Source organism: Motacilla alba, chromosome Z (genome assembly GCF_015832195.1).
Source record: "Motacilla alba alba isolate MOTALB_02 chromosome Z, Motacilla_alba_V1.0_pri, whole genome shotgun sequence".
Lineage (NCBI taxonomy): Eukaryota > Metazoa > Chordata > Aves > Passeriformes > Motacillidae > Motacilla > Motacilla alba.
In genome coordinates this window covers 44,618,612-44,644,669 of record NC_052046.1, presented here as the reverse complement: position 1 = coordinate 44,644,669, position 26,058 = coordinate 44,618,612, and the positions used below count along the sequence as shown (strand labels likewise).

The following is a 26,058-nucleotide window of genomic DNA, read 5'->3' as shown; positions in this document are numbered from 1 at the left end:
AGGCCTTCCAGTTCTGACCAAAGCCAATAATGATCTGTTCACACTGGCTAGGCTCACTCTGTCCCAGTGAAATGGGCTTGTCCCCATTTAACTTTCCACCTGTCATTTGTGACTGATGCGTGCTCACTGTCTGGGCAGAGCTGGGGATGGATGTGGATGTGCCCATCCATTTCCAGCTCTCGGCTATCAACACCCACTGCAGATTTGTTTAAGCAGAGGAAGTGATCTTGTTAGTACTTTTCTTCAGAGCAATGTTATTTGTGTTTTTGACTGGAGCATTTCAGCCAGAGGCAGCTGTGTGAACATGCCAAAGTTACAGGCCATAATTATCTCATTTTGGGGAGGAGAGTGGGGTGTTATGCTTTACTTTTTCCCAGCTCTGAAGGCTGCTTGTTGCATGTCAGTGTGACACAAAATTGTAGCTGCAGCAGTCCTTCTCTTACCCGGGGTTTCAGGTGCTGATAAACCTGTAAAAAGCTGCTGTCTACCCTACCAAAGAAAGGGCCATTGAATAAATGTTCTTTTCCCCTCATGTCTCACTCGCTTTGTTTATGATGTGCAGTCTCAGTTCTCTGAACCATCTGTAGCAGGATAAAGAGGACACTCATGAAAAAAGGAAAATTGTACAGGAGACTCAACATGAATATGCCAGGGTCTAAGGAAGCCAAAACCACAAAGCCACCATATCTTGGCTTGAAATGTATGCTTCCCTTGATGATAACATACCATACAGTTACAGTATTTGGCATCTCCTTTAGGAGGTTAAGACCAGAAAGATTTCTGTGAGACTGGCAAAGGCTTCCATAGAAAGAATAATGCTCTGTAGAATCACATATATTGTTCAGGAGGGTAAAAGACCACCTGGACCATTTCTCTTATGCTCAAATACAGCATCTCCTCACCTGTGTGTTTTAATGCACTTTTGAACACCACTGCTGATATTTATGCAAAACATTCTTTTTTCTTGTGGCTGATAGACTAGATGTGCTACTTTACAAATGAATCCATCCGGTTACCAAATGCAGGAACAAAGTAGAGATGGCAGAAGGAATCAGTGAGTCTAGGGCAGATGGGGCTCTGAGTAGAAGACTCGTAAGAGTAGCCATGCTTAGGCAGAGGTTTTTCACTTATTTTGAGATGGTCTTTGATAATCAAATTCAACAGATGAACATAAGGTTCAGTGCTTCAGCCTGAGAAAGAAAGGTATCTCTTTCCTTATATGATTCCCTTGCTTTTCTACTATGCACTGTATCCTCTGTGAAAAAGCTGGAGGAGATGGGCCTGCCAGATTGACTTGTGTGGCTGATGATTCTGATGTGATGCATGCTCTGCAGTACAAGGCACTGTGTCCTTGTTAAGCTAGGCCAGAGTTAATTTCTTCTCAGTAGCTGTTACAGGGATGGTTTTTGATTCAGCATGAGAATGGTGTTGATGACACAATGATGGTTTGTTATTTGCCAAGCTGTGGTTATCCTAAGTCAAAGACTATTCTTCCCTTGTTTTGTGCTCAGCCAGGGAGGCGGTATGCAAATGAAAGTTGGAGCGAGTGCAGCTGGGACAGGTGACCCAAAGGAATGTTCCACACACAGAATGTCATGCTGAGCATTTGAAATTTGAGGAGTTACCTGGAAAGGTGGGTGATCTGGTTTCAGGAAGGAGAGGTCTGGCTCAGTCAGTGGGTGGTGAGCAATTGCATTGTACATTACTTGATTATTTTTATTAACATTATTATTTACCATTACTATTTTATTTTCCTTTATTTTCACTATTAAAGTGTTCTTATCTCAACATACATTATTTGATTCTCCTCCCCATTCCACAGGGGTGAGGCAGGAGGAGGCTGAGTGAGCTGGAGCATGGTGCTTAATTTCCATCTGGGCTTAAACCATGACACAGTGAAAGAACCCTTCCCTTATATTCTCCCAATGCCAAATCTATCTTTGCCATATGGATAACATTGCAAAGAAACCAAAATGTGATTCTGTTATTTACCCTCTATGTGGCAAGTTGGGGGAAGGGAAAAAGTCTTAGTGATTTGATCCTCAGAAAACTCCATCTAATGATCTAATATGGCAAGGATCCAGACAGAGAAACAACACTGGGCTCCTGGGAACTGGCTGAAATTTCCTTTTCCCTGCCTCCACTGTTGGTGTTCCCCTTGCTGGAGTATCCTGAATTCCTAGACCTAGCCTCTTGTTTGCCTGTCAGGAGCAGGATGGAGGGCTTTCCCCCATCCAGAGAGAAGGCTAGGTTGTACCTTCAGCGCTGGGAAGCAGCAGGAGCAGGAATTGCTAGGGCTTGGTAGCTCCGGAACAACCAGCTATTTCTCTGTCACTTTTGGAGGTGCTTGGGAAGAACATGGCCAACATCAATCTGGCTGTAACCCTTCCTCATGGTCTTCACTCTGGCAAACTTTTAGTACTGCCCCTAGGTTACACCATGATTGCTGCATTGAGCTGCCACTTTTGGAGGGAGGTGGCAAAGAAAATATTTAATGACCTGTCTCTGCTGTGGGCTCATCACAGCACATCCAGGAGCTGTGGCTGTTTGCTGGGGAGGGGATGGCAGCCTGTTGTACCCCCTATGGCTCGGCTGATTTCAGGGCTCTACAGCCCTTTCTAAAGAGAAGGCCAAAGTGACAGATTTGCTAGCCATGGGGAAGAGTAAGGGTTAAGAGAGGATGTGACAGTAGAGACCCATGAGGTAACCAAGAACCTTCCAAAGCAGGGATATTCAGCAGGATTTTCTGTGTTCTTCAGTTTGACTTGGGCTAATAAGGAGATTTTTAAGGACTCACTCAGCAGGGGAGGTACTGTGAAGTCCCCGGTTTTGGAAGTAAATATAAAATTGAAGATCCCCAAACTCTGATGGATAGAATAACAAATTTGAGATTTCCCATCAAATGGTCGAATTCTGGCTAGTCAGGGCTCCCTGGGCAGGGAATGTTGGTAATTTCCTTTCCTCCCAATGAACATATCGGATGGAGGATGGAGTGAAGCGAAATCTCTGGATTGTTTCCTGGCCATAGCAAGACTCTAGAGAATTGTCCATGAGTGAAGGAGCAGGACAAGAGTCAGTTAACTCATAGAAGGGAAGTTTCCAGGAGCTCTGGGTATGAGGCCAAACAAACCTGGCAACCTGTGAGGAAAAAGCCAAGTGAAGAATGGTGGTACTGTCGTGGCTTGCAGCACACACTTTCTCACAGTGAAGCTGGCTAACTAGCCAGTGTGTCCACTGGCACATTCCATGCTGTAGCTGTCACCCTGGGCTTTACTATAATAATTTATACCTGAGTCTTTAAAAAAAAAAATAGTAGGAAGGTTACCATCTTTACACATGTTGTTTTTCTTAATATACACCTCACCTCCAAGTTCCCCTGCTGTTCCCTTGTGGTGTTGCAGCTTCTCTTCCACATTTAATTTAAAAAAAAAAAAAAAGGTTGCGATGGCAACTATGTTTTTCTGAGTAAAACAGAAAAAAAAATGTTTTCCCAGCTGTTTCCAGAAAATCCAGACACACAAGGAAAATCCAGTAAATTATTAACTTTGTCTTTCCATCTATAGATACTGGTGTGTCTGGTTAGGCTTTTTAAATGATATTATTTTTTTATATCCCTAGCCTTCTTCTCCCTCAAGACAAAAGAGAGTCTCTTTGATTTGAAATGCAATGTCGTGAAAAATTTTATGGTGAGTACCTGGATGATTACTTACTTGTGGTTTTCTGCCTTTTGAATAAGCAAAGATTATTTGGAAGTGAGTTTCCTGTACTACTTACTACTCCCCTGTGACAGCAACTGTTATTGCTGTCACTCTGTCAAAAAATGACAGTTTATGCATTGGTTACTCTTTGCAGAACACTGATTTTAATACACTCCTTTTACACTCCTTTTTTTATTTTTTCGTCCTTTTTTTTTTTTTTTCTTCATTATGGGGTGGTATAGTTTTTTCAGCTGTGAATTTTTGACCCAGACAAAGAAAGTAGAGGGGAAGAGACTGGTGCCAGCTGGCTGGAACAGGCATGGACACAGCAATGCTCAATCCATGCATCCATTTAGGTGCTTCCCTGGTGATGAGAGAAAGCATCCTATGACCTCTGTGTTGTGACCAGAAGCAGGTTTGACCCATGTATTATAGTCAGAAAACCAGGTTTGGTCTGCTGCCCTGCTCCTACTCTGGTGGTCAAGTGTGGGCTTGCTCGACAAGCACATCTTGGCAGCCCTTGACACTGCCTGTTGTACACATTTTCCTATTTATTGACCTCCTGTTTTCTACTCAAGACTCTTTGCAAACAAGCAGTCCGCCATAACTACTTTTTTGCCCAGGGTACCAATTTTGCTACCTGGCATACCCAAACTTGATATTTTCAATACTGTGACCTGGACAATCTCAGCTGACAGCATTACTAGAGCACTGTTGGTTTTGCAAGGCTCCACTCCCTCAAATACCCCTGCAGCCACCAGCTTCTGAGATTGTCTCCCATTTCCCATGCCCTGCTCAGCCTCAGCTCAGTACCCACCACACACATCACCTGCCCGGTGTTGGCTCTCTGCTCCCCATCACTGCCCATGGCTGGGGAATTCGGAGCAACAGGCTGGACTTGACTGCCATCTTCTGAGTGGTTGTTTTTTTTTTTTTTTTTTTTTTTTTTTTTTTTTTTTTTTTTTTAATTTCTGTTTGGGTTATTTAAAGATACATGCCGTATGCTGTGTGACTAAATTCTTTAACAATTAAGAGTGCTCTCTAACTGTGATATGTATCTCATAACTGCTTAGAAAGCTGCCAGGTTTTGTGTCAGCTTTTTGTGACTTTTATTTTTTTTAACATAACTACCTGGAAATTTATATCAAGTGCTTGGACAAAAAATACAGATTTCCTTCACAAATGTACTAACCCCGCCACACTTCTCTGCTGATTGCCCATTCACAGAAATGTTTTAGGATTTAATATGGCCCTTCTGCAGAAAACAATGATCAGTGGTGTGTGCCAATTTCAGGAATCCATCACCCTCCTTTGCACTGAAGCTAACCAAGAGCTAGATGCCCATATAGCAGAGGCTTGCAGGACCATCCTGCCCCATACTGGCAAATGCTCTCCTTTCCCAGTCCTTCAGCACAGAGCATATTTCGGGCAGCCTAAATGTCTGTGGGACTCAGGGCAGATGCCTGGATAAGAGAGAAAAGGCCAAATTTTTCTCAACACAGATAGGGGATGGAAAAGCTCCAAACTGGAGTGTAGTGGCTGCATCAGCCACCTAGGTGCCCAGGGCAGGGGATGTGCCTTGCAAGGGAACATCACCAGCCCCTGACTCCAGGCCTGCTTTTGCTCCCATCTGCCTCCTGGCCTGCAGTCGCATGACCTCAGCCTGTCAGGGAAGAGGCAGGCAGAGTGCATCAACTCCTCGGAGACCCAGGCGCTGGGTGGTTTCTTTTTCCGCTGCATTAGCCAGCTCAGATGTGGCACAGATGGGGAATCTGCAGCCTGTGCTCCCACACCGGCTTCCAGGGCCCCCAGGGTGTCTGACAGATGGGACAAAGCCCTGGCAGTGCCAAAACATGTTTGTCATCACAGCTGTGGCTGGGGGAGAGGGGTGAAGCCCTTCAGCACATCTCCCAGCCCTGTAGGCACAATTCAGCCACAGAGGATGGGCACAGAGGAGCTGCATCACAGGGACGTCTTCGGGACCCTTGCCAGCTGTTTCAGGCGATGGAAAGACAGGTTTGCACCCATCTGTTCCCAGAGGACAGAAATGACTGGATTGGAGTGCTGCTGAGCAGGGCAGGGGCAGGTCCTGTGCTGCTCGAGGGATGGATGGTTAAAGACAGCCTGTGGTGCTGGGGAGCAGGTCAGAATCTTAGGATGGGGAGAGGGGAAGTTGTGGGGAAAGAGCAGAATGCCTTCTGAAATACCACTGGCACCCAGATGACAGAGGCTATGCAGTCTGCTGCCAGGTGATGTGGGTGTAAAACAGGGGCAGTACTGTTTGGGTAAACATGGAGCTAGAAGTGGTGAGAAACAGTGTGTTCAGTCGAGGAAAAGCAGTGCGAACTCTGCATGCCACAGCCCTACTAGGAAGAGCATGGGGAGGTGCTGCTGGACCGAGCCCCCAGACAAGCTGGAAGAGCCCAGAGATGGTGCTGCTACCCCTATCTTATTGCCAAACAGGGAAAGCTTTAGGCCAGGGTGCTTCAAGCATTATGCCTGGACATACTTTTATCCTACTGGAAATGGATTTTTTTCCCCATGGGCCTGAAGAAAGGCTGAGATTGCCCAGTGTTGGCAGGAAGGGAGGCTCTGGCACTGAGCTGTGAGGCCAGTGGGAAACAAGGGAGGGCTTGGCTGTCTCCTCAGCCACAGAGGTGCTGCTCTGTATGGGTGTGGTACACTTATGTCAGTGACTTCATGGTGATGCACTTCTACCACCAGCACTGTCCAAAGCCTTTCAGAAGAGCACAGCATTAGAGAACATCCTTGCCTACCACCTAACACACGGGTTTTCTACCCATGCTTAGAACGATGCAAACATACAATGTGTTCAGTGATTCCTGGTCCCCAGAGATTGTTCCAGAAAGCCTATCCGCTTGATTGCTTAAAACCAATGAAGTTTTCAGCTGCTGCTGAACAAAACACAGTTACACTGAACTTAAAGAAATTGACATCCTTCTTTATGTGGTCTGCCAGCTACTTGTGCAGTTAACTCCTCTAACTGGGCTAATGAGATTTGGGAGTATTTTCTAAAGCACAGCTTTTGATAGGAAAAGCCCACTTTTACTTAAAAGAACCAGACTCAGAGATCCTAGTTAGAGAAATTCTAATGACGTGGCTAAGTGCTCTAAAACGTGACGATGCAAGAGAGCTGCCAGCGAACTGTGAAAAAAACAAAAGTGGAAAATCGTTTTCAAGTGTTCCGATGGGGTTACTCCAAAGATATCTGCGCTCTTCTGCTTTTTGAAGCCGAAGTGCGAGGGGAAGCCCCAGGGCTGGAAAAGGCTTCTGCTTTTTTTTTTTTTTATTTTTCCTTTTTTTTTCTTTCCTCTCCCAACAACTACGAGCCGCACTGAGGGGATTTAAGAGCAGAGTACGGCATGTCCCAGCCCCCGCGGGCTTTGGTCGTGTTCCTGCCCAGCGCCGCTGCTGCGGGCACGTGGTCTAGGTTGTGCTTCTCACTCTGTTGCTTTGCTAATCCTAAATTAATTCCCTTAAATTTATTTATTTATTTATTTATTTGAAATCTTTTCCAGGAGCACGTGGTGCACTCGACTCCCCTCCCCTGCCCAGCCCTCCCCTTCATCGCGCCCACCCCCGCCCCCGTCTCCCCTGCCCTCCCCTCCTCTCCCGGGCCGCCGCCCCGCCCCGCCGGGCCCGGCCCGGCCCCGCCGCCCGGCCCGCGCCGCTCCGCGCCCACCGCGCCGGGGCCGCCGCGCTGCCCGGCTCCGCTGCGGGCCGGGGGGCACCACGGCACGGCACGGCACAGCCCGGCTCGGCTCGGCTGGGCTTGGCGCGGCCCGGCGGGAGGGCGGCTGCGATCCGCCGCGGCCGGCGATGGGAGATGGAGGGAGCCGGCGGTGCGGTAAGGGGCGGCGTATGCCCTTGCGGGTGCGGGGGTTGCGCTCAGCCGGAGGCACTTTTTCCCATTTACTTTTGCATTTTTTCTTTCCCCCGACCTCTTTTTTTCTTCTTTCTGTTTTCTTTTTGTTACCCTTTCTCTTTTCTTTCTTCCTTCTTCCCTTATCCCTTTTCCTCTTTCCTTTTATTGTTTTCCTTTCCCCCCTCTTAATTTCTTTTCCTTTTTTTTTTTTTTTTTTCTTTTTTTTTTTTTTTTTTTTTTTTCAGTCCTTTTCACAGTTCCCCAAGAGAAAAAATGTCGGAGCCCACTTCTGTGCTCGTAACTGCTAAATCCCGAGAGACACCAGCTGCAGCAGGGAAGCTGCACTCAGGGCTGGGACCCCGAGCCTGCACGTCGTGCAGTTCATTTTGCTTGTGTTTCCAAGTAACTTGTCTAACACATCAGCACTGTTGCTGCACTGACAAGCTCTCTTAATCTAGCCGAATTTTTGAATTAAACAAGACGTTGTCAGAAAAGCTTTTGGCTGAGTAGTAGCATTGCACTTTCAGGGCAAGTGTGGGGTTGAGATGATTTCACCAAAAGTGTAAAACTGTAGAATATGAAACTACCCAGGCTTGTTCCCGTGCAGTTGAGGTGCTATCTTCATCCTTGCTCCCGGGAACTGGAACTACACTTCTCAATGGAAACATAAACATATATTTGAAATGAGTTTGAACTTCACACAAACTCACTGAAGTTGCTAACTCCCATATAGGTGAGTATGTCCGTGCTATAAACATCAATTACCTGTCTGCCACAGGGTCCCCTTAGTATATTGTCAGGCAAAGCTACATGTATACGTTATTGAAGAGCTTTGGGTGTGTAACAGGCAACTGCAAGTACTCTTAGTTTTGTAGCATCAGTCACATTTTAATTCTGTTTGTGCATAGGGCCATTAACACAGAATGTCAAATGCAGTATTTGTAATGAAACTGGAGGTTGCACACCCAGTGTTTGAAGCAATTGTAATAGACTGCTGAGAGTCATCCAAGCCTTTCTGGTTTAGCTAGTAGAAAGAAGCCTCTTTATACTCCAAATGCTTTTTCATCAGTCATATTCTTAGTTGATGTGTTTCAGCAGATGTTACCAGTTTAATGCTCAGTGAATCTGTCCTAGCTCTGTTGATTTATGCAGACAGAGAGTTAGTTATGGGGCATATTTTTGAATGGGAGAGAGCTGAAGTTAACCATATAGGAGACCCTGTTGAAATGATCCCATTCAATTAGAGCCTTGGTTCATCATCATGTTCTCATGTGTGAGAACATCCTTTGTGGTAGTGGTGATGATAAAAAAAAACCAACCAGGAAACTTGAAGCAGGTTTTGAAACAAAAAAGCTAGGACTTCCTAATCTGCACAGAAAATTCTTGCATAACTGACCTGTGTGAAAGCAGTTCTCTTGAGCTATTTGTGCTAAGTGGATTGTTTGATTTCCAATTTCCAATTTCCAGTTTTCAGTTTGATCTCTGTGCCATCAAAGTGAGAAGGAAAAGAGCAGTGAGGATCTTAACAAATGTGGTAGCAGCTTTTTTTTCCCCAGCAAATCCTTCTTTACTTTTATCAAGGTGCATAGCTGAAGGACATGGATGTTGTTAGAGTACTTCCCCTCCCTGTCTCCACACCAACACAGTCCTTTCTATTCTTGCCCATCATACCAGGAAACTCTGGCAATTGATTTTGCAGCTTTGATATAAGACATGGTTTGGGGTTTGATTCTTGTGGGCTGAGAGGCAGGCTCTCTGCAAGAGTGCCATGGCACATCTCTGCTGGCACTTGTCTCCATGCATGTGTTCTGAGACAAGTGCTGGAAGATTCAGCATTTAGGCAGCACAAGTTGTACACCACACAAGCACTAAAGGGGTGCTTGGGCCATGGCTGGATAAACTGTCTTTGTGCTTGCACAGTAGCTGATTGCTTGAAACCATCCCTGCTTCATGGAGAGACAGGCTAGCTGACCTGAGGGCTGGAGTGGTTTTTCTCAGGGATGTGTTTCTCTTTTGAGAACCTCTTTTTTTGCATGCAAGGGTCTTGAGAGAGAGCAAGAGGCTGGGGTACTGCTGGGTACTGATTTAAATGTAATTTAGAAGTAGCACAGTGTAGTGGCCTAGTGAAGGGAGCCTAAGAAAGGGAGGGAGGGGGTAGGGTCTGCATAGTATTAGGTGGGTGAGTCCCCAAGGTACTGTGGAGCCATTGGCCAAGCTGCTGTTCTTCAGCTGCGGCTGGACAAACCTGTGAACTGCTGCCAGAACAAAAAGATTGGGGCTCTCAGAGTATCCTGCTCCAGATCAGCTCTGTGTTGCGAGTGCTGAGGATCCCCAGGGTGCAGCAGCTGTTAGAGTTGTTTGGTGAGAGTCTTGCTGAGCTCACACAGCAAAGGTGGGAGTAATGTTCTGGGGCTCAACCCAGATGCATGCCACCCACTGCCCTCGAAAAGACATTTCCTTGCAAATGGTCCCTGATGGAGAGCTGGCTTCTTGTGGAGCCAGAGGGAAATTGAAGGATTTCTTGATCTGCCACCTCTTGATCTGATTTCTTGATCTGCCACCAAGACCTGCTCTGTGACCTGGGTGGTTCATTGCATCCTAGTGGGTTGTAAAATTGCATGTGGCTCCTTTCCTCTTGAAGTTTGGCTGAGAAGGGGCATGTGTGCTAGGGAGCTTCTCTGGGCAGTCACCATACAGCAAAGATATACAAATATTGGTCTCATGCAATTTGTGTCCTAAACTTCTGAATATCTTCCTAACTGGATTGATGCCTGTCAAACCCCATGATCACAAAGACTATTTCCAGTCCTCATTTTCCTGTTTGTAGTGATGCGAAATTGGGGTGTGTGTGTGTGTGTGTGTGTGTGTGTTAGAAATAATTTTCTTCTGTTAAATGAAAAAGCTGTTTGAGACCTACTCAAAGTGTCTGCCTCACACTTTCATTCTGGCTGTAAGTGTTCCATTCCTCTCAGGAATGGCAGTGTTTGAAGAATCCTTCTGCAGTATATTTCCAGATACTTTCTCTGAGTGCAGGTCCTCCTTGCTCTGAGATGTTTCTTGCTGTTTTGCCAGTTTCTGTTCGAGGCCACAGACTCCTGTGACGCTAATGCATCCAAACATTTATTCTCTTCATTACAGAAATGAGCAAGGCAGGTTGTGAATGGTGCTTAAAAGCAGGGGTGGAGTGAGAGCTAGTCCTCGAGGTGTGGGCTTGGTTGCTACAGGGTTGAATGAGGAGTCAGAGGAGTTCCGGTATTATCTAGCCCTTGAAGCTTGAATGGCTTCTGAATTGACTGTACTTCCTGGATGCTGTAAGTAAAAAAACCTGTTTGGGCACTGGATCAGGCTGTCCATCAGGGATCAAGCTGTCCATCAGAGTGTGAGCATTGCACTTCCACCTCCACTGAATACCTCAGCCACCAGTGATAGCTGTGGGATGTGTGTGGCTGCTTTTGCTAACTGTGCAGAAGAATTTTCAGTGTTGCAACTTCTGGGCTAAGCCAGGAAACCAGGCTGGAGCTGGCTTCTGAGGATGGCCTGCCAGGGCAGAGACACAGTGGTCACTGCCATGCTTGCCGAGAACATTGTATCATAGCCACAGCAAATTTTTGCTGCCTGGTGAAAGGACTGTCTTGCACAGGACCAGGAGTTGGTCTTAATGATCATGATGGGTCCCTTCCAACTCAGCATATTTTATGATTCTATGACTGAAAGGAGGCCCTTGTCTTGAAACTGATGCAGCGGTTTGGGAGCAGTAAGAAAACAACTTGGTGGCACAGATTACATAAACACAAGCTTCCCTTTTTTGCAGAAGCTATGAATAGGTCTTGCTTTCTCTTCTTGGAGTGAAATGACACAGTGGAAGAGGTGGCTTAAAGTGTACTCATTATTTTTTTACAACAGTTTTCAAATAGGAAGTGTCATTTGAGCAATAACTGCATCTCCCAGGCTGAATGAATGCCAAGTGTGATAGCAAGATGCGCTTAAACCTGGGGTGTCTGCATGACAGTGCTAACAGAAGAATGCTTCCCAGGGAAGCCATGTTCTCAAGAGGGAACAAATTCTAGTACCAGCAAGTTCTGATTGTCGTCAGCTGTCTTGTCTGTGGACTTGCTGTGACTTAATGAGGAAAAAAGAAGAGGTATTAACTTCCTCACCAGTGGGACACGAGTGCCAGCTGGCCTGTGTTGTGCTGTTTGTGGGGGATGCAACATCTTTGATGTCTTCTGCCTTCTTGCCACAGCTGGAACTGCCTGTTGGCTCCTTGCAGAGCCATAGCTGCCTGACAATGTTGGCAGTCCTTAAGGTGCACTTTCTTAGCAGGCATTCGGCCTTGCAACAATATTTTCAGTCTCCCAGTGCCTGCACCTCAGGAGAAATTTGTTGATGTGTTTTGTCACTTCTGCCTTAATTGTGCCAGAGATAAGATGGCTCAGATCAAACTTCAGTCAAATTTCTGTTCCAAAAAACTTCTCTTAAATCTAGGTAAGGCTCAGAAAAAACTGCTGAGTTGAAAGCTAATTAATTTAAATATATGATATGAAATAATCATGCAGAATCGGTAAGCTATGTCTAAGATGCATACCCCTTTTTTGCATACTCTGTTGCTGTGTTGTAGTTCTACAGTTTGCACTTGCCACAGAGAAAATGCAGGTTTTTACACTTTTGCAAATGTTAATTCTTCCAGTGTAGAGTGGTCTGATGGCTGGGTGTGGGGTTTTTTTTGTTTTGTTTTGTTTTTTTTTTTTTTTTTTACCATTTACTGAAATGGAATATTTTAATCACTTGGGAACATTACTTTAAACTATGTTTATAACATTGATTTGAATAATGAAGATGATCTCTGCCAATACCCTGTCCCTCCATCCATAAAAGCAGTGTATATTTAGCTAGACATAAAGAATGTACAGCACATGGCAAAGGATGCTGTCTGTAAAGTTTCAAGGGACAGCAGATGTTGGCTAGGGTTTTGGAAAGAATTTAGTTGCTTAAAGAGAAACAGAACTAACTTGTGGTAGGCTCATGAGGCATTTAGGTATATTCAAATTTTAGCTTCCTTGGAGGAGAAATCCATGTGGAGCAGACCTGTAGCCTGTCTAAACATTGTCCTGACATCTGAGATGCTTGAAGATGATGGAAGCACACTACCTGCTGAAGTGAAGCAGTCTGTCAGTTTGCTAAATATACTGGAACAGACTGAACAAAAACAGTAAATGCAAGATATCTACTGCATGCATCACTGAATTCTCTGAATATAAGATGCTGTCTTTGCACAGTTTTTCTTAAATCACACCCCACCCTAATGTTCTTTGACATTACTCAGGAATATACTTGCACTGTGGCTTTATAAAAGTTTTGGATTTTTTTTTCATCTTTGTGTATTATGTCTAAGGAACACAGTGGTTCAGGCAGTGAGCTAAAGTCTTCTCAGAAGATTTGTTTTGATTCTTGCACATAACTTAGAAATAATGCGTAGATGTCCAAAGGTCCATACAGCATGCATCAAAAATCACTGACTTGACAAATACAAAATGCTGAATGACCTTTAATGGTGCTAAGGCATTAATTTGAGGTTTTTTTGTCACTTTCCCCAGGTTTTTTCCTAAGCAGACAGTCTTTTGCTTAATTTCTGAACTGAGCCGTTCTTTAGACACTAAACTTTTGTGAAGTCTACCTTTGTGCAGGGACAGCAGCTTTGATAGTATCTGCACCCTTTCAGTTTTGCTCTCTCCAGACTGACTGCTTCCTGTGAGGCTGCTCATAGTAAACAAACCCTGTAGTGCTGGGAATAATGGCATACGAAGCCTGAAGTGCCCTGGTGCCTTTTGGTGAATCCCTGGGGTAAGCTGTGGAGTGTATTGTGGTGAGGACTCAAGAGGAGCTGGCATAACGGTACGAAGCATGAGGTCTCTCCAGCCATGCCAAAGCCTTGTGAGCAGGTAACAGTGATTCTCTGCACTGGTTTGGATTCAAGGCTGCATTAGCCCTGGAGCATGTATGTGGTCATGGAGGTCAGCAGATGCCCAGGAAGAAGTCAGCTTGGAGATTCATGAGAAGGATGTAATTTCTATATTGTTAGGGATTTGTATCCCATGAGCTTGTTCACCCTCCTCGTCAGGTACCTCAGTATTTTGGTTTCTGTGAGATTGCTTTGCAAGGTGGTTGGTGGTTTTGACTACAAACTGTACTAGGAGCCATGTCTTCTTTGATGTGGTGCTGACTCCCAATACCTTCTTCTGTTGTTTTCTGGCTGTTGCATTAAAAAAAAAGGTACTGAATTGTACTGATCATTCTTTGCTTTTTTCAGGCCCCTTATCACTGCAAACACCTCTGCCACATCTCTCAGTTGCCTTGTAGCTGACAAGTCTTATGTGACTCTCTCTAAAATCTTGGCTTCTCTGCTGGAAAACAGCTATATGCAGTGCTCTCACACAAGCTCATTCTTTTCTCCCCACCTTCTGGCTTTCTATACATCTCCCTGCAACTCCTGATAGTTAGGAACTAGTTTAAAACCCAGGCCTAGATTTCTTCTCATTCAAAACCTTGGCTAGCATTAAATTTTAGCAGCTCCAGCTGAGATTAAGCCATGCAAAGCTCCTGTTCTTTTGAATTTTAATCTATTTTACTAATGCTTTAACTCAAGAATTGTGAACCTGTATTAGTGTGGGGAGGTATAAGGAAAACACAGCTATGGTGTAGGAGGTCACATAGAATTAAACAGTACAACCCTTTCCTACCCAGTGGTCTTACTGTGAGCACCCACACTCTTCCTGTGATGCTGGTGCACTAGGTTTTACCAGTTAGCAAGTTTATTTTAATGCCATTTAATGCCTTTCTGCATTTAATCCTGTTACTTAGGAAGGTGATTTAAGATAAGCTCAACAGGCATAGTCTTTTCAGAACAATTGGTATGATCTGTCAAAAACAGTGAAGCTTACTGAGCTCTTGGCCACTCAGGGATGATATGACAGCAGAGGCAGAGCTCTCAATGCAGGATTCTATAAAGACTTGCCCATGACATTGCAACTTGCTGGAGAAGATTTTAAAATCTGTGGGAACCTTCTGTCCATCATTCCTGCTGAGAGCATAAACTCACTGTATCAGGGTATTTGACAGGCTGCTGACAGGCAGTTGAGTTTTTTTGCTGCTAGAGATGTTGGTGAAGCAATGAGAATGGACCAAGCACAGCCTGGGATTAGAAATGGTCCAGGTATGGCTGTGAGGTTCTCTGTAGTAGACTGTGATTTACAGGCATTTTTGAGTTTTTTTTCTGCTTTCTTGCAATAATTCAGTATTTCCCCAGTAGCCTCAATGAAACCTCCAAAAGTCACTCCAGTGTAGGGGCTGTTGCCTGCTGTCAGGGAGATGATATCCAGTGGTGGTATGGCTGAGGGGGAAGCCAGGAAGCTCTGGGAAACAGAGCTGTGCACATGCAAAATCATGTAAAACTGAGGCTTCCTCATTATATGGCTTAGCTGTGGAGACATGCCTTCACCTCTCTGTCCCAGCTAACAGTTCTTCATGTATAGTCCTTAGGTCCTTCCTGCTGATGTTTTTCCCTTAGGATGAGTGGTCTCTTGCTGTCCAGAATTTTGGCTGACTCTTGCTCCCTGAAGACTAATGCTTGAACACCCATCCTGTTCTGTTTTTTCTCATGTACTCTTTTCCCAGGTCTTCTGCAAGGAGTGAGTCTGTCTTAACAGCATCTGTCCTCTCAGGGAATCTGAAAAATTCCAGACTGGAAGTTGCCATTTAATTATCTGCTTCTTTGAATACTTCCTCCTTATTAGACATTTTCAAAAAAAATATACGACCTTAAGTGTGAATGTTTCAGGAGGCCTGGGTTCACACTGGTTCTTTGTGCTCAGACTGACCCATTACTTGTTGCAGCAGCTGTGGACAGTATTATCTCCTTCCACTGAGACAAAGCCCAGCTCTCCTGTCAGCTCAGCTGAAAATTGTGGTGAGATAGTAAGAGTTTGATATTCTTCAGTTAAAGCTCTCTGACATGTAGGTATGTGTCTTGGTTTGAGACAAGTTAGGAGGAAACATTCACCCCAACAGTATGATAAAAAAGGCCCCAAGACAAAACCAATTGGTCCCAAACAAAGGTCCCAACCAGAACCTCAGTGAAAGTCAAAAGAGGATGCTTTGGTGCTTTTCTTCTGTGGAGAAAGGAGAAGCATTTTTGTTCAGCTTTTCATGACTCACTATAGCTATCTGAAAACCACTGGGATTTTTGGAGGGCAGTTTGAGGGGAGCTTATGAGTTGATGAAATTCATCCAGAGAGTGAAACTGAGCTTCAGGAAAGTCAGCAATCAGCTCTCATCAGGAGTTAAAGACACCTCTCAAGGGTGAATTGTGGGAACAGTTTCTCCTTGCAGATACTGACCTGCTGCTCCATTCACACATCCAGACAGCAGAACAGAGGCAGTATATGTGCTTCTTGCCGAGCTGACTTATCTGTCCTTGGCAGCTCCTGCTGGAGAAGCAGGAACCCTGTGGTCTTAGCATCCTGCTGCTGTTCAGTTCAGTGCTGAGACACGGATTCAGCAGCTTCATTCCTGTGCTGATCTGAAACCACCATGACCACCACAGGCTTATCCTTAAGAATTTCTCTGCTCCCTAAGCATGAAACAGAAGGCCAGCAAGGTGGGACCTCTGTTGACCCATGCCAATGTCTTGTGTGAGGTCCATAGAAACTGGTCCAGTGTGTTGGCAGGAGGTCTGAGGGGTGAGGACTGCCAAGTGCAAATTAATGCAGCCTTGTAAATGTTATCTGAAATTCACTGAGAGGCAAATGCAGCCTTCCTAACTCCTGAACAACAGCTATGACCTAGAGAAGTAGGCTTGATCAGACATGTTCAAACAGGCAGAAAGCACTGCAAGAGTGATGCACCAATGGGTAGGAGCTTGCTGCCTCTCTGCCCAGAGCATCACTGGACTGAAAAATAATATGTATATGGCTCATGAGAAATGTATGTACAGCTGGACTGATTTAAGGGGATTGGTGCTCTTAAGCGTCACCCTCTCCAGCAGTGACAAAGACGAGATGCTTCAAATGTGGTGGTTAAAGCCCTCTGAGGGAAGCAATTATGAAATGGCTGACCTGGATGCAGATTTCTTTGCCCTTCAGCTGAGAGAGAAGGCTTAAGCAGGAGTTTTTATATCCCTTTCAATCTTGCTCGTATTTAATCTTTGCTAATGCAGCTTGAAAGCACCATGAATCTTTGTCCAGCCCAAAGGAGCCCTTTCTGGGCTCCTCGTTTCAGGGCATTTTGACTCCTGCAAAGCTTGGGTGAGTGGTAGATCAAAAGAAGGAAAGGTGAACACATGTTGTCTCTTGATTTGCACATTGGTAAAGCAATAGTCTTAAAAACTAGGGCTGACCTCAAAGCATCCTCATTCTTTCCTGCTCTTGCATTCTTTTTTAATATGTCTTGTTTGGATGAAATATGATAACCTTACCCATAAGCCTGGATATGGACTTTCTTCATACAATATTTAAGTGCTCTGACAACCTAAGTAGATGTTAAATACAGCTGTTCCCATACACAAGCCAGTATCTGTAATTTTCATCAGCAGCGTTGAGCACTTCTGACAATCAAGTTACCCCTTTCAGATGCAAAGACTAAGATCATGCAGCCTCTGTTTAGGCACTTCACTCTGATAAATAATGGCCTATACATTGAAACCCCATTAATTTTACAATTTACTTGCAACTGTTACTGGATGATGCAGAGGGTGCTGCTGGCGTTCTCTTCTTTGCTTTACAATAAGGTACAGGCAAATGGAGATCCTTGGAACATGTGTTTGCTGGCAGGGATGCTCAGTGCAGCAGATGTCTGTGAAATCTCAAAGAGCAAGGCTGAGGGATGGAGGAGCTGTGTCCCAGAGGGGTATAGATCAGAAATTCCTTACTGCTCAGGAACTGGACTGTTCTGTTCATTTGATTTTCCATTTAATTTATCTGTCACTGGGATTTGGCACAAGCTAGTTATAAGCAATCCCATCCCTTCACATCCATCTGAGTAGGCTGAATTTTTGTCTCGCTCTGTAAGCTACTCCTGTCTCAGCTGTTGCAGACAAAGAGCCTTCTCCTTTGTGCTCTGGCTCCAGCTATTCCTTTTCTAGCCCTTCCTGCCTCCCTGCCAGTGAATGAATGCAGGCCTGTAAAGGCAGGACAGACATGGTGATTTCTTCCAAGCTTATTTTGTCATGCTTGTGATAGTCATCTTTGTTATAGAAAGCCCTTTATTTGTTCTATCACATCTTTACCAAAAGATTGGCTAGGCTGGTGTTAGCACGTGCATCAATGTACTGGAAGCCCTAGTGCTGAGTAGTTGGACTAGTGAATGTCTAGTGAATGGTAAATAAATTAATCCAAGATCCCTGTGTAAGATCTGCTGTTGACTTTGGGCAGAGTGGTGTTGTACTAAATCTTGCAGAACTGGCACAGTGCAGAAAAGTAGGAGAAGAAATGAGTTTAAAAGGCCAGGGGAACCTGGAGCAAAACCATTCTAGGGCATAGGGCAAGATAACTATTCGTCAGTGTGCTCTTGGAAGAAAGTACAATTGTTGGACAGATGGCCTAGGAGGAATATATGGATTTGTGATTCCATCCATCTCCAATTAGAGAGCTGTGACTCTGTGTTCCTGTGAATTATGTGTCCCTTGTACTTTGAATTTCTGTTTGTGTCTGACGCTTATCCTGAGGTATTTGATAGAAATGCATAAAAGTTATTGTTGTCCTGGGGGGCAGAATGTTCCATTTAACTTCGTTTTTTAAAGAGTGTTTTCATAAGCTAATGCTTTCACCAATGTAAACCATGCCATGGCTTGCTATGCCACAGCAGTTGACTGCCTCATATGAATATAAAGTTTACTGAAGAATTTATAGAGTTAGTGATTTATTTTATCTGTCACTTCAAACAGAATTACAGGCTCCATCTTGCTCAGCTGGGAAGAAACTTAATGCTGACTCTAGATAGTTTTTGCACTACAGTTTATTGCTGGCATGTCCTTTATCTTAGAGATTTTTTTTTGTCCGTACCTGTTCAGAAAAGTATTTTGATCTTAGTTCTGTAGCCTTTTTCTCCTCTGAGAAACTGGACCTTTACTCTGTCAAAGTGTTTCTTACAAGAAAGGAGCAGTGGGAAGGTGCTGGGGGCACCAGACCTGGGTAGAACAGGTTGCTCAGTCCATCTGTCCATTCACCCCTCCAGGTGTTCTCCTGCTCACTGGGCTCACCACCCTGTGTCCCCTCCCTGCCTCCTGGCCAAATAAGCAGGTTTGACTTGTGTGGTATGGTTGTAAAACCAAGCTGGGCTCTTGTCCTGCCCTAGACAGTGGTGGTCATGGCTGCCCAAGAGGGCCCCTTAGACAGTACTGCTGTCTAAGTACATGTTTGCATACCTTATCCTTCTTCCCCTTTTTAATCATCCTTGTTGTAGTCCTTGCTCCTCACTTTCTCTACCCCACTATCTTTTCAAAGAGACAGCCTGCCCCATTTATGGTTTTCCCATGAGTTCCAGTTTTATGACATACATACTCAAATTTGCTATTTCTGATACTATTCCCTTGATATTTTTAACCCTAACCAGTATTATTGAGATAGTTGGTCAGTGCTGCTGGCCTTTCAGTGGGTAAGTAGGGTAAAGAGTGTGTAAAGAGTGGTTGGGTGCTCTCACGTGTCTGTTAGGTTTTTGTTCTTAATACTGAAATTTTTGGGTTCAGTGACAGAGGGGTGAGCTCTTCAAAAGTGCTCTGAATTGGCCTGTGTCTACTCTGGATGATCTTGGTGGTGACAGAGTGAAATGGATACTTCAAAAATGCTGCCTTCATGAAGGGACTTCATGTTCCTTCTGCTGTTTTTTCACTAAAAGGTATATAAGCTTCGTTTATTTTTACTCTAGGCAGAAGCACTTGTGCGGGATAATGACATATCAGCTCATGCCCAGAATGTTGCCAAGGCCAAATATGAATTTTTATTTGGCTTGGAAGAAGAGAAGCCTTCAGGAATGGGTAAGTTCTATTTATTACTGTTGTGTGCAAAAAAAAAAAAAAAATCTCTTAAGCCACTCAGGAAAGTGTTGCAGAAGCTTCTCCTTTAATGACTCTGTGAGACTCAGTCACTGTGATATGTTGCCCTTCTCAGGTACCAGACCAGAGGATCCTGCTGGTTTGGCCCTGGAAAATGACAGTGGTTCCCTCTCTTACACCCCTGCCTTTCTTTCTGGCTCATGTGGGCCATCATGATGTAACAGCAGGGACTCATATGCTAAAGACACATTGGTGGAGGGAGTCCCTGCACTGCTCTGCAGTGGAGTTGTTCAGCTACCAGTTCTGCAATTGCACATGCTGAAACATGGCCATTTCTGCCTAGAGATCCTTCCAGAAATGCACTTTGTGGTCTTTCTACAGGTAGAAGTAGGTAAGATTTTTAATTCAGATACTTGAGGTGGTACCTGAACTGCTCTGGCCTCTGTAGTCAGTGATTCCAGAAGTCCAGGTGCTTCCATACTATCTAATGTCATGCCTAAGGATCTGTCTTATTCCTGTTGTCTTCTTGTAAATACAGGGCATTTTCTACCTTTTAAGAGCCCAAGCTTAGAAGAAAATAAATGTAGTTATTCCTCTTGCCTTGTCAAAATTATCAATAAGCCCTGCCCTCTTTGAAAAAGCATTTCCTCAGGCTGTTCTCTGTGTACCTTGATCCTTTATAATTGCAAACTTTCTGGAATGTCACTTCATTAAAGAAGACTCCTTTCTTGCCAGGAAAGGGCAGCACTTTGTTCAGAAACAAACTGTGTACTGAGGTACAAAAGTACCTCAACTTCAGTAAAGGAAAAAATATTAATAATAATAATGATAATAATAACAATAAAGAATAAAAAAGCAGAACTTGAGTTTTTTCCTGGATTTTATAAAGTTTGGTCATCCACCTGGAAAATCCTAATTGCAAAGTGGAAAAAAAAATCCAAATTTCCAAAAAGAGAAAAAACCCTCAAAAAAACCCAAACCAAAAGGACCTCATTTAGGAATTTTAAAAACTCTTCCAAATTGCCACAAAATGTGTATCAGTTTATTACATGAATCATGATGACCTCATTTCTTGCTTGGAAAGACACAGTGTGAGAGCACTGTCAGCAGGCATTGGTACAAATCCAGAGATTGGTATTAAATAAAGTATGCTGTGTCTAATAAATCCAAGTGAATCTATTGTTATTACCAGCCAAAACAATTATCAAATATGATGGGTATTCCAAGCTAAGTACTAAGCTTTAAAATAAAGGGTAGCAAAGAGTAAGCCAGATATATTCACTTATGTGCCTAATTCCCTGTATTTTTCCTGTGCTTCTTGCCTTGTTTCCAGATCTCCTCCGTTCCTTTATTAATGAGAAACTGCCATTAGGGGCTAACCATTAGAAAAATGGGAGTGATTTCAAGGGACCCTCACAGGAGGGTTTGTGAATATTTAACAGTGGTTAACAAACAACGTTTTTGAATTGTACCCAAAAACTAGGTGACATTGTGCTTACTCAGGCTGGCCTCATGATGTCACAGACAAATGCATCCTCCTCCTCCTTGTCGTACAAGTTGTTTGACTGCCATGGATAAATGAGAGTGGTTCTGCCCCTTCTAGTTTTTTCTTCAGTTTTTAACGGCTTATTTACAGGAGGTGAATGAGGACAGGGTGACTGAGGGGACAGTAGACAAACTCAGGGCTTTTGTACATCAAATCATGTTTTTTTTGGATTTGATATATGTCAAATATGTAATGATACATGCTTTTGGAGGAAGCAGCTATGCTTGAAAGTCTTTCTGTTCTTCTCTCTGTTAGATGGGAAGGAAGAAAACACCACCAAAAATCGAAGTAAACATGCTGCTTTCTGAAGTTTCCTTTAAAAGAAAGAAGGCATGCTTTTTAGGGGTCAAAGTATGAAATATTTCAAGCAAATGAGTGACAGGGGCAGGGCCAGGAGAAATGCTGGTGTTTAAGCTTGATCAAGAAAACAACTTGTCACTGTGGGCACTTAGGCTGAACTTTAATTTATCTAACCTAAAGCAGCTGACCCGTGCCATGGCTGGCCTCAGAAACGGAATGTAGCATGTAAGCTGCTGAACAGCTTAATTACTTCTGCCTTCTGGTTTACCCTTTCACTTTTGGCCACAGCCATGTTGCTGTAGCCCTGCTGATGCTGCTGAGGACAGCCAAGACACGTCTTGACTGCGTACTAAAACACTTGTATCAGACAAGCCAAGTCACAAAGAAAGAGCAGTAATTGGGGGCGACTGGGGCAAACACTTCTGTTTACCCGTGTGGGAGATGGCAGCTTTTGTTAATAAGCTCTGTGCTGATTTTTACCTTCCAGGTTGAAGCTGCTGGTCATTTTCAGGTGAGAAAATTAGAGGAGGGAAAATAAAAAGTTAGATGGCTTTAGAAGAGGTGTTTCATCAACGATATTCAAATGCAAATAAAGATGTCACATGTAAAACATTTTCCTTTGCGGTCTTCAGTCTGATTTTGTCTGGTATATTTGTGATCACTGATGTCCTAATGTGCTCTTGTCTTTAATGCATGATGCTTCTTGTCTGGGTCCTCTCCGCTCTTGTCCATTGCCCGTCTTCCTGCCCTGGATGCATTATTCAGAGCAGAAGCAGGTCCAAGCCCGCAGGACCCTCCTGTTGTGGAAAGGTTCAAGACCACATATTTCCCTGGAGACCCCTCCCACTGAGGGAGCAGGGAGGATGCACCACACTCATCCACGTGGCCCTGCACAGCCTGGCCACCTTTCTTGGCGAAGCCCCAGCCTTCTGCCTTCCAGCAAAAGAAAATGTTTTTTAGAAACTGAATTTAGCTGGTTTGGACAAGACCTCTTCTCAGACTCACTGACATAAAAGGCCACTTGTTATATGTGGAAACATACATTCCTTCTCTGGAAACTGCTGTGGAAACAGTGATCTCTATTGAGCAGACTTTTCTTCAGGCTTGGCTGTGCTACAGGCTTGATTTTTATGACTTTGCCACTAATACACTTAAATACCAAAAAGAAAAAAAAAAAAAAGTCACGGCCACATGACTTAGTCTTGAAAGTGCTTCCTTGGGGAAGAAAGTGGGGGATACTACAAAATAATTCCTTAAATAAACATGAAGGCCAAATACCCCATAATTCCTGTTATATGAGAAAATAAATCTAAGACTGTTGTTAGGAAGAAAATAGCTTCTTAAGATTAATAAACAGTCTTTTCTCTGATGCTTCTGAGAGGAGAAAGCTTTCATCCCTCCTGTGTACCAGAGGTTTAATCTCATCCTTCACAAAAAGGCCCTGTACAAATACTGCCTGTGTTGCTATGCAAATCTGGTCTTTCCCAACAGCTGCTGGAAGAAGCTTGGTTTTGAATTCCTGGTGAAACAAATAGCTTTTTGGAAAGCCTGTCACTTGCTGTTTTGTCTTCAGTGAGGTGTCATGAGGCAACTGAGCTCATTTAACATCTTGCTTCTGCCAAAAGAGATGGTCCCAGACACACGCTGCCTCCGATTGTCTCATGCTAGTTCTTGTGCTCATTTGTGTGCTTAGCAAGCTCAAGCCAGCAAAAACTGTAACAAACCCCCCCAAAATAATGCCAAAAGAACAATTCTTAAAAAAGGGCTTATTTTCTCCTGGCAATGTGTGCTGAATCACCTTTGCAAAGGGTCAAACAATGCCAGATCTGACGCGTGAAAGAAAATCAAACACATACTTTGACCCGTGCAACATACCTGTTCCTGAACTACAATTGAAGAAATGATTGATTTTGCTTTAGAATGTCTAGAACTTTTTTTCAAGAGCACAGGAAGGACACAGTGACTGTTATTTTGTAAAAGTAAAGCCTTTTCAGGGTTCTTATGCTTCTGATTTAAACACCTTTAAGAAAATTATCCCAGTATCTTTTGTAAAGTGAGCATCACTGACATACATTCTGCCTCGCTTGTTTGCTCTGTTACTTCAAGGCGCACATGTCCAGCTCTGCTGCATCCCCTTCACATTGCATGGAAGTGGCACCTTCCTCGTCCTCCCTGCAGGAACTGCCCTTAGACCACAGGCACTCATTACACTGTTCTCATGACAGCCCAGACTGCTGACTGTAGTCTTGCCCAGTGCTCCAACCCTGTTGTTTTCCATTTTGAGGCACCACCCTTTCATCTCTTGCTCTTTCCATCTCCATGCAGTCTTGAACGTCTGGGCTCCCTGACATCTTCCTCTGGAGCTCTGTTTTCCTTAAGAGGTGCAAAACTGCATTTTCTGAAGGTTGGAGGACTGCCTGATTTTCACATTAATTTTGCTTAGTTATGGTGAAGGATTGGCATATCAGATGTCCTGCAGTGTTTACCAGGAGCACACACAAGGGTGCAATACAGAAAGCTCAGAGCTGTCGTACCCCTCTCCCACATAATTAAAATTCCTTCATCCTGTCGTGCGTATCTGACTATATCAGCTTCTTGTTGTTGTTGTTGTTTCTAGTGTCCCACTTGCAGGAGTTTTAAAACCATAGTGTGTAATCAATAGTTTTCTCTTAAATATCCCCAATGTTTGGCACTGCTGATTGTCAGTGATGCAAAAAGAAGGTTAACTTTTTAAATTGAAGTCTCCAGAAGTACTGTATTAGAAGGTACTTTTGCTGTTGAGTTTGTACATGATAGGAAGTGATTACCTCTTTGGCACCAGCATGTTCACTGGCCATGCTGTGTGCTCCTCTTTCACTCCAACATGGAGTAAAGCAGATCATTTTGCTCTGAAGATGCTGTCAGATGAGAATCATGCCCATGGAAAAATAAATGCTGGTGCAGAAGGACAGGTTCCATTGTGCTCTGCATCTTGGTTGCAGAGGTGGAAAGGTGGAACTGTCTTGCTGTCTCTCTTGAATTTCTTAGTCCCGCTTCCTGGGGCTGAGAGAAGTTGAGGCATGCTCTGGAGCTGTCAGGTGTGGTGTGATGGATGTCTAGGTTTCCAGTCCAAGGGAGAGGAAAACTAAAGGGGGCACAAGGCATTATCTTAAGTCCCTTGCTCCACAGGAGGAAATTGAATGTCTTGTGACCTCCACTTGAAAGCTGGATAGATCAAGTTATCATAACCTACAGCTGTAGGGAGGAGATTACCACATCCTCAGCTTTCTAAACAACAGAGTTGTTTGAAGGCCAAGAGTTTAGTACAAATAATCATTAAAACATGTACTGTTTGTTTATTGTTTTTTAAAGGTGCAGAATTAAGCACTCAGAAGTTAGGAAATGCCAGAGTTAAGGCAGTAGATGTCTCCCTGTCTGTGTTCTTTTGGCCGAAGCTGAGAGCCATGCTGATGTGAGCACACAAATATTTGGGGACCTGGTGATGCCAGCAGTCTGTCAGTGTCTGGCCATATCAAATGCTCTGAAGTACACGTGGCACAGGCTGAATTCGGCTGAAGCTGACAGGACTCAGCAACACTTTCCTGAAGGCAGTCACGTCATCCCCTTTCATCAGGCAGACAGAAAATGGGGTGTCCAGATCAGTGGCACAACAGGGGAGGCTCAGCCAGCTGACTTTGCTTGTTACAGGCAGGTACAGTGGGACACAGATGCATTTTTACCTGTAACCATGGCCTCCTCTTTTTGGCCCTATCATCTAGCAAGATCTGCAGCACACCAACACAAACCCTCTACTGTGCTGTAGCCTTGCTTCATTTCTGAAACTTTCTGAAGGAAATGATGCATGTTAACTTGCTGTTGATATGCACACAGAGAAGGCATTTAAATAAAATTATATGGGTAGGTGCAGTTCTGGCCTGGTATTGGACTGAAAGAGTATAACACAGAGTATAGCATGTATTTTTCCTGGTCACAGTTCACTGCTTTAACAAGTACCTTCTGCCATAGATCCCTGTGTTGTTTATTTAACTCTGTCCAGCATCCGGAGGAAGGGAGTCTCATTCGCTGTGAGAGCCCGCTGAAAAGTTACTATGCAATGTCCAACAGCACCTTTAGCAACAAACACTTGGAGCCTGGGAGATGCACATGTCCCTCTGTGTCCTATTTTTGTTTTAGCTGGGCACATAACTTGAGATCCGTCTCCTAGGGTGCTTTAACAACTGCCTAGCAAGACTACTCTCAGATTGGTTAATTGGTCCCAAACTCTGAAAAGTAGTAAAGGACATCCTTTTCTGCAGGTGTGCCTGGTTTCTGGATCTACAGAAATCCAGAGTTTCTGAGATCTGTGCTTACAAGTGATGGATTTTTAAAGCTGTTTTTGCTTACTTAAAGCAACTTTCCAAGGGTTTTGAGGGGATTATTGAAAAATACAGTATTTTAAATATATAACATTAATTATAAGTGAATTTAGAGAGGCTGTAAAGTCATTGTAGATGCTGAAAGTGTCAAAGCAGCTGTGAGTTGTCATTGCTTCAGCAGCTTTTTCTTCAGGTGAAGGCTCTTATGGAGCTTTTAAAGTAATTCTTGC

General features: G+C 44.1%; 1 protein-coding gene across 3 annotated transcripts in view; it reads left to right on the top strand.

Moving 5' to 3' along the window:
- The first annotated feature begins 3,640 nt into the window (after window positions 1–3,640).
- PSD3 (pleckstrin and Sec7 domain containing 3) overlaps window positions 3,641–26,058 on the top strand; it is a 119,963-nt gene continuing 97,545 nt past the window's right edge. Inside the window, exons 1-2 of one of the 3 annotated variants that reach the window (XM_038123701.1) lie at window positions 3,641–3,686; window positions 19,501–19,609. In XM_038123701.1, coding sequence (XP_037979629.1) covers window positions 3,684–3,686; window positions 19,501–19,609 — 112 coding nt within the window. In that variant the 5' untranslated portion in view covers window positions 3,641–3,683. Of the gene's footprint in view, window positions 3,687–7,410; window positions 7,567–19,500; window positions 19,610–26,058 lie in introns of those variants that run through there. The other 2 variants (XM_038123700.1, XM_038123702.1) reach the window with 2 other exon arrangements.